Source organism: Citrus clementina, unplaced genomic scaffold, assembly GCF_000493195.1.
Source record: "Citrus clementina cultivar Clemenules unplaced genomic scaffold, Citrus_clementina_v1.0 scaffold_4, whole genome shotgun sequence".
Lineage (NCBI taxonomy): Eukaryota > Viridiplantae > Streptophyta > Magnoliopsida > Sapindales > Rutaceae > Citrus > Citrus x clementina.
In genome coordinates, this window is record NW_006262274.1 from 5,182,034 (window position 1) to 5,196,328 (window position 14,295).

At 31.0% G+C, this 14,295-nt stretch overlaps 1 protein-coding gene across 1 annotated transcript; it reads left to right on the forward strand.

Moving 5' to 3' along the window:
* Positions 1-6,551: 6,551 nt before the first annotated feature.
* LOC18043372 (probable LRR receptor-like serine/threonine-protein kinase At3g47570) lies at positions 6,552-9,253 on the forward strand. The gene is made up of 3 exons (XM_024186096.1): positions 6,552-6,642; positions 6,752-8,743; positions 8,874-9,253. Exons 1-3 carry the CDS (start codon positions 6,552-6,554, stop codon positions 9,251-9,253), a joined length of 2,463 nt encoding a protein of 820 aa, XP_024041864.1.
* The last annotated feature ends 5,042 nt before the right edge of the window (positions 9,254-14,295 follow it).

Sequence of the window (14,295 nt, forward strand, 5' to 3'; positions counted from 1 at the left end):
ATTTGGGGAAAAAAACCAATTCAAGTTAAAGATCAGAAAAGTGTGTCCCTCACGAATACAACAATTCAAGCCAGGCATTTATCAAACGCATGACAGAGATTCAACATGTTGTCTCATGGAAAGAAATCCTTCAGTCTCTGACGTAATACTTGGGGCAACGTAAATTGACTTTACATTGAACGAAACACTGGCCACAAACATTATCAAAATTAAATTGATCGGTTTAACGTAAGTTTTTCTTCAAGAACGAATGCCAAGAGCTCAAGAAAGTACTATCCATTAGACACGTTAAGAATTACTTTTCTTTTCATAATAAATTAGATTGAGTTAATAATATTTGCCTGTGTGAAATGAATAATCAGTTTAGTGTCACCCCATTATTAATTTGTGACTGTCCGATTGTCTCCTTTTTCATTGACTTTGCAACTGTGACTTCTGAACCGGGTTAAGAGTTGACAAAAATGTTAATGTTAATATGTTATAACTCATAAAACACGCATAATTAATTAATGGCCCACCAATTTCTTCTTCTCAAAAGAGAATTTTTGCAGGAGATTGAAAAAAGGCTAATTCATGTTAAATATCTTAGATGAGTGTCTATCACGAATACAAGTCAAGCCACAGGATTTTTCTTGTTATACTATTTATTGGCACTTGTGAATCCTTGAATTATCAAATGAATAGCAACAACACTTCAATATCTATTGTTACAAGGAGAGAAATCCGTTCTCTCTTTGATGTACTACTTGGCAATATACATTGATCTTTCATTAAAACAAGCATTCTCATATTGTTGAGAAAAACTCACGTTAAACTATTCAATTTAATCATTTATTAAACAGATATTTGGTTTGATTCATTTTATTCATTTAGTAGAATTAATAAACGAATCGAATCGAATCCAGATTCATTTATTCTATTACGAATCCACAACGAATTGAATCGAATCGAATCAGAATTCATTTACAATTCATTTAGAAAAATATAATTGATAAACAAAATTAAGCAAAATAAAATATAAAAAAGCCGCAAATTTTATACCACTTCCTACACCATATTCCTAATTAGCTAGGGATAGTCTACCATGCAATGGCTGCTGTCTTAATTAAATAAAATATGTGCTTTTATACGCCCTCTCAAAGAATATCGATCTCCTCAAGACTTTACATATTTGTTTTTGAATATAAACACTTGTTCACTTCTACATATTTTTTTTTAGCTACATCCATAGAATTGCTCTAGCCTCTACGTTGGACATAGCTGCTGTCTTGATTAAATAAAATATGTACTTTCATACGCCCTCTCAAAGAATATCGATCTCGTCGAGGCTTTACAAGCTTCGGTGGGATCTTTAGAAAACGTCTCGACGACTCAAAAGACTACACTCCCACTTTCAAAAGTGGCACGATTTGAACTTATCCTGCCAACCTTCTAGAAGAGTAGTGATAAACTTCAAGATCATTCTTTTAATTTTGTCCCTTTTAACATTTTGGTTTCAGGTAAGGACCAATCACTTGGACACTTCAATTTTACTTTTGGACCTTTCTTATAATGACAATACCCTCCATCCCGCGGTCTCTTCGTTTATTGACTTGTTACTTGTGAACAGGACTATATAAAGGGCAAATAAGATGTTGGGCCAATGGACCCAACGTCACAGATCTTGAATTGATTGCCTCTTCTTTTCTCCACAAATCTTTGCTTAATTTTTATGTTTCCTCAACTTTTTCCCCCCTTTTGTGCTAAAATTATTTTTATGATACTTTATGCAAAAAATATGATGAAAATGAATTAGTTTAGAATATCAATAAATTTTTATTACAATCAAGATAAGGACAACTACTCTTAGCTCACTTTTATGAAATTCGTTACTAGAAATTTGTATAAAAGTCGTGAGAATAGAAATTTTGGTAAAACAAAAGTCGCAGGCTTATTTAGAAAAAAAGAAAAAATTACATTCTATTTTCCAATTACTAAGGTCAGCCTTAACACATGCCGATCTTTTTCTCCTCTACTTTCTAGAAATTTTGGTTTCACTATAAAAACTCGGTATATAACAAACTTATGAGTGTTCTTGCATTACCAATCCAATTAAGCACACGCTTACAATCTAAAATACTCTCATCTCATGGAAAGAGTTCATTCTCTCAGGATGATGAGCATATTTCTCCTACTCCATTGTTTGATTATTATGTCCTTATTTATCGCAGCAACAACAGCCAACACAAGTTCTACTATCACAGACCGAGATGCTCTGTTAGCCCTGAAAGCTCACATAACTCATGATCCGACCAATTTCTTGGCCAAGAATTGGAACACAAGTACTCCTGTCTGTAATTGGACAGGCGTCGCTTGTGACATCCACAGCCATAGAGTCACAGTCTTGAATATTTCAAGCTTAAATCTCAGAGGCACCATCCCATCTCAACTTGGGAATCTTTCTTCTCTGCAATCACTCAATCTCAGTTGTAACCGACTTTCTGGTTCCATTCCCTCCGCCATCTTCACCATATACACACTGAAAAATGTTAGTCTCGGTAAAAATCAGCTCTCTGGGGAAATTCCTACAAATATTTGTAGTAATCTTCCTTTTCTTGAATTTCTTTCTTTGTCCCCAAACATGTTCCATGGCGGAATACCGTCCACTCTATCAAATTGCACATATTTAAGAATCTTAAGTTTGGCATACAATGATTTCTCGGGAGCCATACCTAGAGAAATCGGTAACTTGACCAAACTTAAGGTATTATATATTGGCGCGAATAGACTCCAAGGTGCGTATGATCATGGAGTTTAATTATAAAAATTGTTCCATAATACACTTCTGAGCCCGAAATCCTTTCCTTTCCTCCTTGACTCTCCTATCGTCGAGCTAAGTGACTCTGTCATGCCGCTTCAAGTAATATAAACGTTGATTAATTTGCAGGAGAAATTCCTCGAGAGTTTGGCAATCTTACCGAATTGGAGCAGTTTTCGTTACCAACAAACAATCTCCAAGGTATAATTTTAAACTTTTTGCAATTTTATTCTAGCTCTGCTTGCTTCTGTATTCATTCGTTTGTTCATTAATTATGCTATGATTTATTGTTTTTCTTTCAGATAGAGATAAAGCTCCATGTCTCCCCTCACTCATTTCGTTCTTTGATTTATGCAGATAAAAATAAAAAAAAAATGTTTTGTAATTTTCTTTTGTCATATTGCCACTTCCCTTTTGAAGCTCCCAATTAAGTCGATGAAAATGAATGATGCTTCATTCGTATTCTTGTCAGCCTAATTCTTATATAATTGAAGAGTAAATTGTTATTATGATATTCGTCAGCCAATAAATTCTTTTTTTTTTCTCAAAATATGAGTGATCAAATTGTTTGTGCATATATAATTTTACTTAATTTGCAGGAGGTATTCCACAGGAATTGGGGAATCTTGCAAAATTGGAGATTTTACAGCTGTTCCAGAATAACTTGACCGGTAACCATCTTTACTATATATATATGAGACATCTTCCGCTTCTTAATTAAAAGATTTCAAGTCTCTCATTATACATTCTCATATGAGGATATGTCATTACTACAATCTAACATTATTCCCTTTTTTATTAGAAATTAGTTTGTGTTAATTCAAAATTTTGTAACATTTAATAAAAATTAAAAACACGTGGAATAAATCATCAATCTTTCTTCTTTATTGAATTTGGATTTCTCAAAAATTATTTTGACAAGTATACTTCACTAATGATATGCATGTGTGACAACTTCATAAAATATTTTACATGGAGTCACCAATTATCTTTAAATAATTGGAGATGCCATCAGTGATACATAATTTCTTAACAAGCACCATATCAAAAGAAATCAACAATTTTATTAATCTTCAAGAGTTACATCTTCACTGCAATTATGACATAATTTTTTAGTCATCAATCGCACAATATTTTATCTTAATGGATGATGTTCAATCTTGGAATTTATAATACCTTGAAGGTTAGTAGCTTTGAAAATAAGAACTGTTCATTTGCTAAAAAGTTAACTTAGTATTTAAGTTTTTCAATTGAAAATTTTGAAAAAAGTCTTGAGAACTGCCCTCCTTAGTATTTCAGCTGATAAATATGAAAAATAGGCTTGAAGAAATATTGTTGTGTGTGCTTATTCTACTTGGGCTTTGGGCTTGATTACAAGGTCGAGCACTTACACCTGTCATAATAATAGGCTTTTACTTTCACCACACGTTTAATAATTTCTTAACCTTCCGAATTAAGTTATGGCAATTTATATATAAATAACTAAAGCATACTAATTCTAGCACAAAGTACTCATGACTTAGGCTTGCTGTGTTACCTATTACACACGGTCGAATACTTACATCTGTTAGAATAACAATAGCATCCGCGGATCGACTATCAGTGATCAAATTGTTTGCACATATGTAATTTGCAGGAGCAATTCCACGGGAGTTGGGAAATATTACAGGATTGGGGATCTTAGCGCTGTCTGATAATTTTTTAACCGGTATCATTCCTTCATTCCTTCTCTATTAAATTTGGAACTGTCATTTAATAACTTAACAGGTAACTTCCCTTACAAAATGTCTGTGTGACATGTTTTGCTTCTAAATTAAAATATTTCACGTCTCTCATTATAAATTCTCATAGGCGGATGTATTGTTACTACTATTTAACATTATCTCGTTTTTTTTATTAGAAATTAATCTGTGTTTATGCAAAAAATTTTAGCATCTAAAAAAAGTATAAAAACGCGTGGAATAAATCGAAAATCTTTCTTCATTACTGAATTCGGATTTCTCAAAAATTATCATGAGAACTTCATAAAATATTTTACATGGAATCAGTAATTATCTTTAAATAGTTGGAGATGCCATCACTAATAAATAGTTTCTTAAAAAGCATCATACTAAAAGAATTCAATAATTTTAATAATCTTAAAGGGTTACATCTTCACTGCAATTATGACATAATTTTTTATCTAAATATATTTTTTGTCATCAATCGCATAATATTTTATCTTGACAGATGATGTTCAATCTTGGAATTTAAAATATCTTGAAGGTTAGTAGCTATGAAAATTAAAAAATTTTTATTTGCTAAAAAATTAACTTAGTATTTAAGCTTTTCAATTGGAAAATTTGAAATAAATGTTGAGAACTGGCCCTCCTTAGTATTTCAGCGGATAAATATGGAAAATAGGCTAGAAAAAATTATTTTACTGAAATAATAGTTAAAAATAGAGAAGTACAGTACTCATGACTTAGGCTTGCTGTGTACTTTTTTTACTTGGGGTTCGGGCTTGATTACACACGGTCGAATACTTACACAACTCCCCCCACATAGGGTTTTACTTTCATCCCTCATTTGATAATTTCTTAACCTTCCCAATTAGATTATAGCAATTTATAAATAAATAAATAACTAAAGCATACTAAAGCTAGCATAGATGGATGGATAAGTGGTGTCAAAAGTATATCTGTTTTTATGTATTATTGTTCCCTAATACAAATCTGAATAATGGAAAATATAAATTTAATACTTTATTTAAAACTCTGTTAACATTTTATCTATACATAATAATTAAACTGAAACTCGTACTTAAAAAAATTTTGGTTACGCATATTCATTTCATGATAAAAAAATGTCTATTTACACTAATTTACCATTATCAAAAAAATGCTTTGAGACAAATAATCTAATTTATATTAGTATATTTAAAATACTTGCATTTATTATATTTTGAAAAAAAATTATTTGCAATTATTTTAAACCTTTCAATTCAAATTTTCTTAGTTATTAAAGTCAAAGGGTATAAATGTATAATAGTCAAACATAGATTTGTATGATCATTTTTCAATGTATAAATTTTCTTAGTTAGTAGGAAATTAAAAATTGTTGATTTACTCATAAATAAATTTAGTGTTTAGCATTTCAATTTTGGAAAACTTGAACTAAATGTTGATAACTTCGAATCCATCGAGCCGAGTTTCGCTTCCTTGACACACAGACCCATTCGAAGTAGTATTCGAATTGAGTTTCCAAGTGCTTAGAAAAAGCATTTCTTTTCCATGTCACTATAATTTATTCACAAAAGAGTTGATTAGCGTCGATGTTGCTTCAGAGTTTGAGACCATGTTAATAGGAGAAATTTGAAAAGAAATTATTTTACTGAATTAATTTATTTTATCTTGCTGTAACTGAAATACCACCTTTTTTTTTTGCTATCACTGGGGCTTGATTTACTTTAATAATAGCAGCCACAGACTTAGGCTTTTTTACTTTTCACCACACAATTTGATCTTTTAATTCGTTTTAACCACATAATCTATCTATCTCACACCTATTGCTTACTTAAATCGCATACATATTTTACCTACTAATTTTTACAAACATTAGTGAAATATATTTTATTACATTTCGCTCGTAACTGCTCTAGTTGTGCACTATTAATACTTAACCCTCCCTTTTAATTTACCGTGCAATCTATCAACCACTTAAATTACATATATATTTTACCTATATTTTTCCCAAAAAATAACAGAAAAAGAATATGTGTAGCAATTTGTATGGAACTAACAAAGCATTGACGGTGTGTAGCCTTTCAATACTTCATGAGTGGCTTTTCTTGTGTGTTAGCACTGGTAATAATTGTGTAGTGTATAAATGACCTTTTATTATTAAAGCGCGTCCATTGTTAGATATTATTTATTATTTGAAAAATAATTTGAATATAATTCTTTCAAAATACAGGGGAGATACCAACTGAAATCAGTAATCTTCGTAATCTGGAGGAGTTGGACCTTGCTCGAAACAAATTAGTTGGTATTGTCCCAGCTGCAATCTTCAATGTATCAACACTCCAGCATCTTGGTCTTCAAGATAATTCTCTCTTCGGATGTCTTTCGTCCATCGGAGACGTCCGACTTCCAAATCTTGAAGGGCTTTATTTGTCGGGTAATAATTTCAGTGGCACAATTCCTAGATTCATCTTTAATGCTTCTAAGCTCTTTAAGCTATCGTTGCAAAGGAACTCATTCTTTGGTTTTATTCCCAACACATTTGGCAACTTAAGAAACCTTAAGTGGCTGTCTTTATATGATAATTATTTGACATCTTCAACTCCAGAATTGAGCTTTCTATCCTCGTTGTCAAATTCCAAGTCTTTAACATTTATTGACTTATCAAATAATCCACTAGATAGCGTTCTTCCAAAGACATTTGTCGGTAATGTTTCTCATTCTTTGGAATTCTTTGTCATGTCCTATTGTAACATTAGTGGCAGCATCCCTGAAGAGATCACCAACTTGACCAAATTGACAACCATTATTTTAGGAGGCAATAAATTGAATGGATCAATTCCGATTACTCTCAGCAAGTTACAAAAGCTTCAATATTTGGGTCTTGACGATAACAAATTAGAAGGATCAATCCCAGACAGTGTTTGTCGTTTAGCTGAACTGTATGATTTGGAGTTGGGTGGTAATAAGCTTTTTGGATCAATCCCTGCATGCTTCAGTAATCTAGCTTCTCTGAGGACACTGTCGTTGGATTCCAATGAGTTAACTTCTATTCCCTTAACTTTTTGGAACCTTAAGGATATCTTGTACCTCAACTTTTCATCAAATTTTTTGATTGGTCCACTCCCATTAGAGGTTGGAAATTTGAAGGTTTTAGTTGGAATTGATTTTTCAATGAATAATTTTTCAGGCGTTATCCCAACAGAAATTGGAGGCCTACAAAATCTAGAATACCTCTTCTTAGGATATAACAGATTGCAAGGATCGATTCCTGATTCATTCGGTGATTTGATAAGCTTGAAATCATTGAATTTGTCTAATAATAATCTCTCTGGGGCTATTCCTGCATCTTTAGAGAAACTCTTATATCTTGAAGATCTAAATCTTTCTTTCAACAAACTAGAAGGAGAAATTCCTAGGGGAGGGTCTTTTGGAAACTTCTCAGCTGAATCATTTGAGGGAAATGAATTATTATGTGGTTCACCCAATTTACAAGTCCCGCCATGCAAAACTGGCATCCACCACACATCATCGAAAAATTCTCTTCTCCTGGGGATCGTCTTGCCATTGAGTACTATATTTATGATAGTAGTCATTTTGTTGATCTTAAGATATCGACAGAGAGGAAAACGACCATCGAATGATGCTAATATGCCACTAGTAGCAACATGGAGAATGTTTTCATACCTAGAACTCTGTCGAGCAACAGACGGATTCAGTGAAAACAATCTAATCGGCAAAGGTGGTTTTGGCTCTGTTTACAAAGCAAGACTTGGGGACGGGATGGAGATTGCAGTGAAGGTTTTCAATTTGCAATGTGGAAGAGCATTTAAGAGTTTTGATATTGAATGTGAAATGATGAAAAGTATTCGCCATCGAAACCTTATCAAAGTTATTAGCAGTTGTTCAAATGAAGAGTTTAAAGCGTTGGTATTAGAATACATGCCTCATGGAAGTTTGGAGAAGTATTTGTATTCAAGTAACTGCATTTTGGATATTTTTCAAAGATTGAACATAATGATAGATGTTGCATCAGCTTTGGAATATCTGCACTTTGGTCATTCAGCTCCAATAATTCACTGTGACTTAAAGCCCAGCAATGTATTGTTAGACGATAATATGGTTGGTCATTTGAGTGATTTTAGCATCGCAAAATTGCTAACAGGAGAAGATCAATCTATGACTCATACACAAACACTTGCAACAATAGGCTATATGGCACCAGGTTTGTTTAATATAAATATTTTCTATTTCTCATAAACTTCCTAATAAGTTATTTATATTTCATGATCTTGATTAGATGAGGAAATTATTATTAATGATATATCTTACTATGTAATTGTTGCAATTCATAGAGTATGGAAGAGAAGGACGAGTATCCGCAAATGGAGATGTTTATAGCTTTGGGATTATGTTAATGGAAACATTTACTAGGAAGAAACCCACAGATGAAATGTTTAATGGAGAAATGACATTAAAGCATTGGGTTAATGATTGGCTACCCATTTCCACTATGGAAGTTGTTGATGCTAATTTGCTAAGTCAGGAGGACATACATTTTGTTGCAAAAGAGCAATGTGTGTCATTTGTCTTCAATTTAGCTATGGAGTGCACTGTGGAATCCCCTAAGCAAAGAATCAATGCAAAAGAAATTGTAGCAAAACTCTTAAAAATTAGAGACTCATTACTTAGAAATGTTGGAGGCAGATGTATAAGACAATCAAATTTAAATTGATTCTGCCCCTCCTTCATTGCTTGCTATCCTTTTCAGAGACTTGAACAGTTATCCTCCATAGAAGTTTTGCTGATATGTTTTGTTATTGCTCTTGCTCATGTTTATTTCTCTCTTTCTTTAATTTGCATGCGTGCATTTTAGTTCTCTTCCATGTTTGTGTTGGTTTATATGTAGTTTGTTTTTTGGGATATGGTTTATTGTGTCCTCACCCTAATTAGATGTATCCTTTTGATTTTTATCAATAAAGCTTCGCTAGTACTATCGAGGTTAATCGAAAGAAAATTTTCAATTGATTTTCTTTTCTTTGACTAGTAATGGAAATTCTAATCTTTATAGTGAATAACTTCAATAATAGAGTGTAAGAGTATTAGTAGTTGTGGTTGTTTTCTGAACTTGGAGTTAGAGTAGTTTAACAGCAACAAATAGGTCTCTTGTATTATAGGCAAAATTCTTTTCATTAATCTTATTTGTCTACATTTTCTCCTATTTTCTTCTTTAATCTTCGCTCAAGGTTTCATGCTTCCATTTTGACATGTGAGATTGTTTGTCATCCATTTGCTAAAATGGATATGAGAGGAGCTTTCAATCATTACCTCCACCAAAATCCTTACAATGCAACTTTTAAATTTATTTTTTAAAATACGTTCAGTTTAATTTATAAAAAATAAATCCATTTGTTAAAATTAATCTTTTTCTCATAAATTTCAACCTAAAAAATATATTTCTTTTAAGTTTTTATTATAAAATACATACAAGTTCTAAACTATTAAATTATTTTCTTCTTATTATATAGTTTATATTTCCATAACTCTAAACTCCTATAATTTTTAAAAAATATATTTTTTAATTTAAAATATGAATATAAAATATAGAATGGAGTGGGTATAAAAAGTTTTGTTAAAAGAATAATTCATTTAAGTATTTAGCTGAATTTTAATTTAAAATAAGAAATATATTAATTTATTTTTTATTAGTTATGTAATTTTTAATTGAAAAAGAGCTTATATTATGGACATATGATTAAAATTATCATGAATTAAACATTTTCATATAAATACTGGTGATAATTACAGAGAAAGTACGATGAACCGAGGAAAACTTGAATAGAAATACTCCAATGTAATTTTACACATGCAAATTATGAACCAGTGATCTTTAGAGCATCATAAAATTATTTTAACACAATTAGTTAGTTTGAAAAATTGCTAATAATGTTTAAAGTGGGATTGAAAAGATTATACTACAAATATAAGACATGATATCATTTAAGAGCTTACAGATTATGAGAAATATATTGATCTTACAAATAATATAAAATATGTCAATTAGACTGAGTCTATGCAATAAAAGTTTCAAATTAAAAAATAAACCTTTATTTTCTTTTAATCATTAATGTGATCTTAATTATTAAAGTCATTCAATGTCCATTACTTATTCATTTTTTTAATTATCTAAATGACATTGAAAACTCTACTCAATATTAATTCATTCTAGTGTTTTGTTTTAAAGTAATCGGAAACTACAAATGAAACAAATGCTTGAAATCACAAATGGCCTAAAATTAGATTTTTATTTCTTAATGTTGTAGTGACTTTGATCTTGATATTGAAAATTTATTTGTAACTTATATAAAGGCCTCGATTTTATCATAATTGATTAGTAAGGCTATGTACGGGAGCGTGGATAAATTTTGAGATTGGATTATATTTTTGGAACTAAAAAATTAATTTCATCCAATGTTATGTATAGCTGTCGGGACTAGCAAATTAGTCTAAAATTATTGAAATTATTGGTCTTTTAAATTATAATTTTTTCGTTCCCACTTTAAAAACAAAAATATTTTGGTGGAAAACTGTACAATGATTAAAAACAAAAAATTATCATTTTCCAATGTTTACAAAGAAAACAAGAGACATTTAATTTCACTTTTACTCTCTGCCAAGGGCCTCACTATCTTAACTTTTATAACATAGTGTAATAAATTACGTGGGCCCATTTAATAAAGAAATAATCTAATAAATAAACTAATATAACAAATATTTAAAAATAATAGCAAGAGTTTATTCCATACCTTGGAGCTTAACTACTTAATAGATTACCCAAATTGTTTTAAATAAAAAGTAATATCATATAATTATTATACTAAATTATTACATTGTTCGACCAATATGCAGTTATTTAAAAATTATTACAAATTTTCATATATTAATGAAAATATTTCAATAATAAAGTTACTTCTTGACAGCTAATATAAATAAATATATGATAATTATGAAATAATTTAAAATTTTCTCAATTAATATTATCTTATAACTACAATTTATTTACATAATTAAAAGTTTTTAAGAAATCATTAAAATATCATCGTACCTATATGGATTTATAATAATATATAATACATCATAATATAATAGCTAAATAGATAAATTATTTAATGATATAAAATATATATTTATATTCATTGTATTATATTATTATTTCATAATAGTTTCATTAAATAATTCCCTATTCTCTCTCTCTCTTTTTGCTTCATTTTTTCAGATAAGCAACCAAACATCTTTTCATCTTTTTTTTATTTTCAAGTACTGTTTTTAAAATAAGGTACCAAACATGTTTTTATTTTTAACAAAAACTAATCATTCTTATTTAATAAAATAAATTCAAAAACATTATTTAAAAAATAATACCAAACGCACCCTTAGAAACTACGAGAAATATACCGATTTTACAAATAATATTTAATACGTCGATTAGACTGAATCTTTGGAATAAAAATTTCAAATTAAATAATAAACCCTTAGTTTCCTTTTAATCGTAATTATAATCTTAATTATTAAAGACATTTTATTTTGTGCTTGTCTTTTTTTATTCACTTTTTTTTTAATGAAAAATATTGCTCTGCATGCAAGTCTTTGGTCGCGGGCCTAGGCGTCCCAAACATCCAGCTGACAGCGACGTTTCCACTTTGATTATCCGCACTTCCCAGAAGTCGCAAGGAAAGACTTATTCGAGTAGTTTGATTGGTTTGAAGATTCATGAGACTGCTTTTCACTAGAATTCCACGGCCTCATTCATTTTTTTTTTTAATAATCTAAATGACATCGAACACTCTACTCAATATAAATTTATTCGAATGTTCTGTTTCAACCTAATCGGAAATTACAAATGAAACAAATGCTTGCCATCACAAACGGCCTAAATGGGATTTTTGTTTTTAAATGTTGCAATGACTTTGATCTTGATGTTGAAAATTTATTTGTAACTTATACAATGGCTTCAATTTTATCATAATTGGTTTCTAATGCTATGTTAGAAAGCATGGATAAACTGTGGGATTAGATTAGATTTTAGGACTAAAAAATTAATTTCATCCAATGTCATATTTGGCTGTCGTGACTAATAAATTAGTCCAAAATTAGGAGAAGATTTATAATATTAAATGAAATATTTTTGTTCTCTTTGTCACTCTTTTCTTTTTCATTTAAATTAAATATAAACAGTTATTTCATAATTTTTTATGTAGAATTTTATATTATACTAAATATCAAAATTCTATTCAATAATTTATTTTAAGTTGTATTTGTCAATTTGTTTCAGTATATTTCTCATTCATCAAGTTACAGAGGTATTGTATACATTTATAGAGAGATTTGCTACGCTATTTTTGGGCTATACAGATTTTTAGTGCTAGAATAATGGCTTGGTAGTTTATGGTTTATTCCTGAAATCTTTCTGATTTTGTTAACTCTTATAATCTCTCTGATTTATCTCTTAATTGACAACTCACGCCAACACTCCCCCTCAAGTGGAAGCATCCAAATCTTCAATGCGCAACTTGTCTAGTGAGTTGTAAAACTCTCTGCTTGATATGGCCTTTGTAAGAATATCCGCCAGTTGATCTTCGGACTTCACAAATGGAAACTGAATTATTTTAGCTTCGAGATTTTCATTAATAAAATGTCTGTCAATCTCCACGTGTTTAGTGCGATCATGTTGGATAGGATTGTGAGCAATAGCAATCGCTGCTTTGTTATCACAAAAGAGGTCCATTTCGGAGCTAGGTGCAAAGCCAATTTCTGTTAGAAGTCTTCTCAGCCATAGAAGTTCACAAAGTCCTTTAGCCATTCCACGAAACTCTGCTTCAGCACTTGACAGTGCTACCACCTTTTGCTTCTTACTCCTCCACGTAACAAGATTTCCCCCGACAAACATGAAGTAGCCTGAGGTGGATCTTCTGTCTATGGCGTTCCCTGCCCAATCTCCGTCTGTATAACCATTAACTCTGAGGTGGTTATTCTTTGCAAACATAAGTCCTTTTCCTGGGGAGGATTTTAAGTATCGCAAAATCCGTATCACTGCTTCCATATGATCCTTACTCGGTTGGTGCATAAATTGGCTTACAACACTCACTGCATAAGCAATATCAGGACGGGTATGCGAGAGGTAAATCAATTTCCCAACTAACCTTTGGTATCTTCCTTTATCTATTGGCACTTGATTTAGATGTTCTCCGACCTATGATTCTGAACAATTGGAGTGTCTGTTGGCTTACACTCTAGCATTCCAACCTCACAAAGTAAGTCTAGTATATATTTTTGCTGAGATAAGAATATACCTTTCTTTGATCTAGCAACTTCTATTCCCATGAAATATTTAAGTCCTCCCAGATTTTTCATCTCAAATTTGGTTGCCAATTGTTTCTGAAGTTTACCCATTTCCTCTACATCATCCCCTGTAATGATCATGTCATCAACGTATACAATTAAAGCTGTTACCTTGCCCCATTGATGCTTTAAAAATAATGTATGATCTGAATTGCTTTGGCAGAAGCCATACTTCTTCATTGCTTGACTGAATCGTCCAAACCATGCTCGAGGTGATTGTTTCAATCCATACAATGTACGCTGCAACTTGCATACTACTTCAGTTTTTGAAGATGCTGTGTAACCTGGAGGAGTGTCCATGTAGACTTCCTCTTCAAGATCGCCATGGAGAAAGGCGTTCTTTACATCCAACTGATGTAATGGCCAATCAAGGTTGGC

What these genes read in the sequence shown, in the direction of transcription:
- LOC18043372 (XM_024186096.1), top strand. Translation starts at nt 6,552, where the DNA reads ATGTGTAGCAATTTGTATGGAACTAACAAAGCATTGACGGTGTGTAGC. An exon ending in TTTCTTGTGTGTTAGCACTG is followed by an intron (nt 6,643 to 6,751) that starts GTAATAATTGTG and finishes TTCAAAATACAG; the next exon opens with GGGAGATACCAACTGAAATC. An exon ending in AATAGGCTATATGGCACCAG is followed by an intron (nt 8,744 to 8,873) that starts GTTTGTTTAATA and finishes TGCAATTCATAG; the next exon opens with AGTATGGAAGAGAAGGACGA.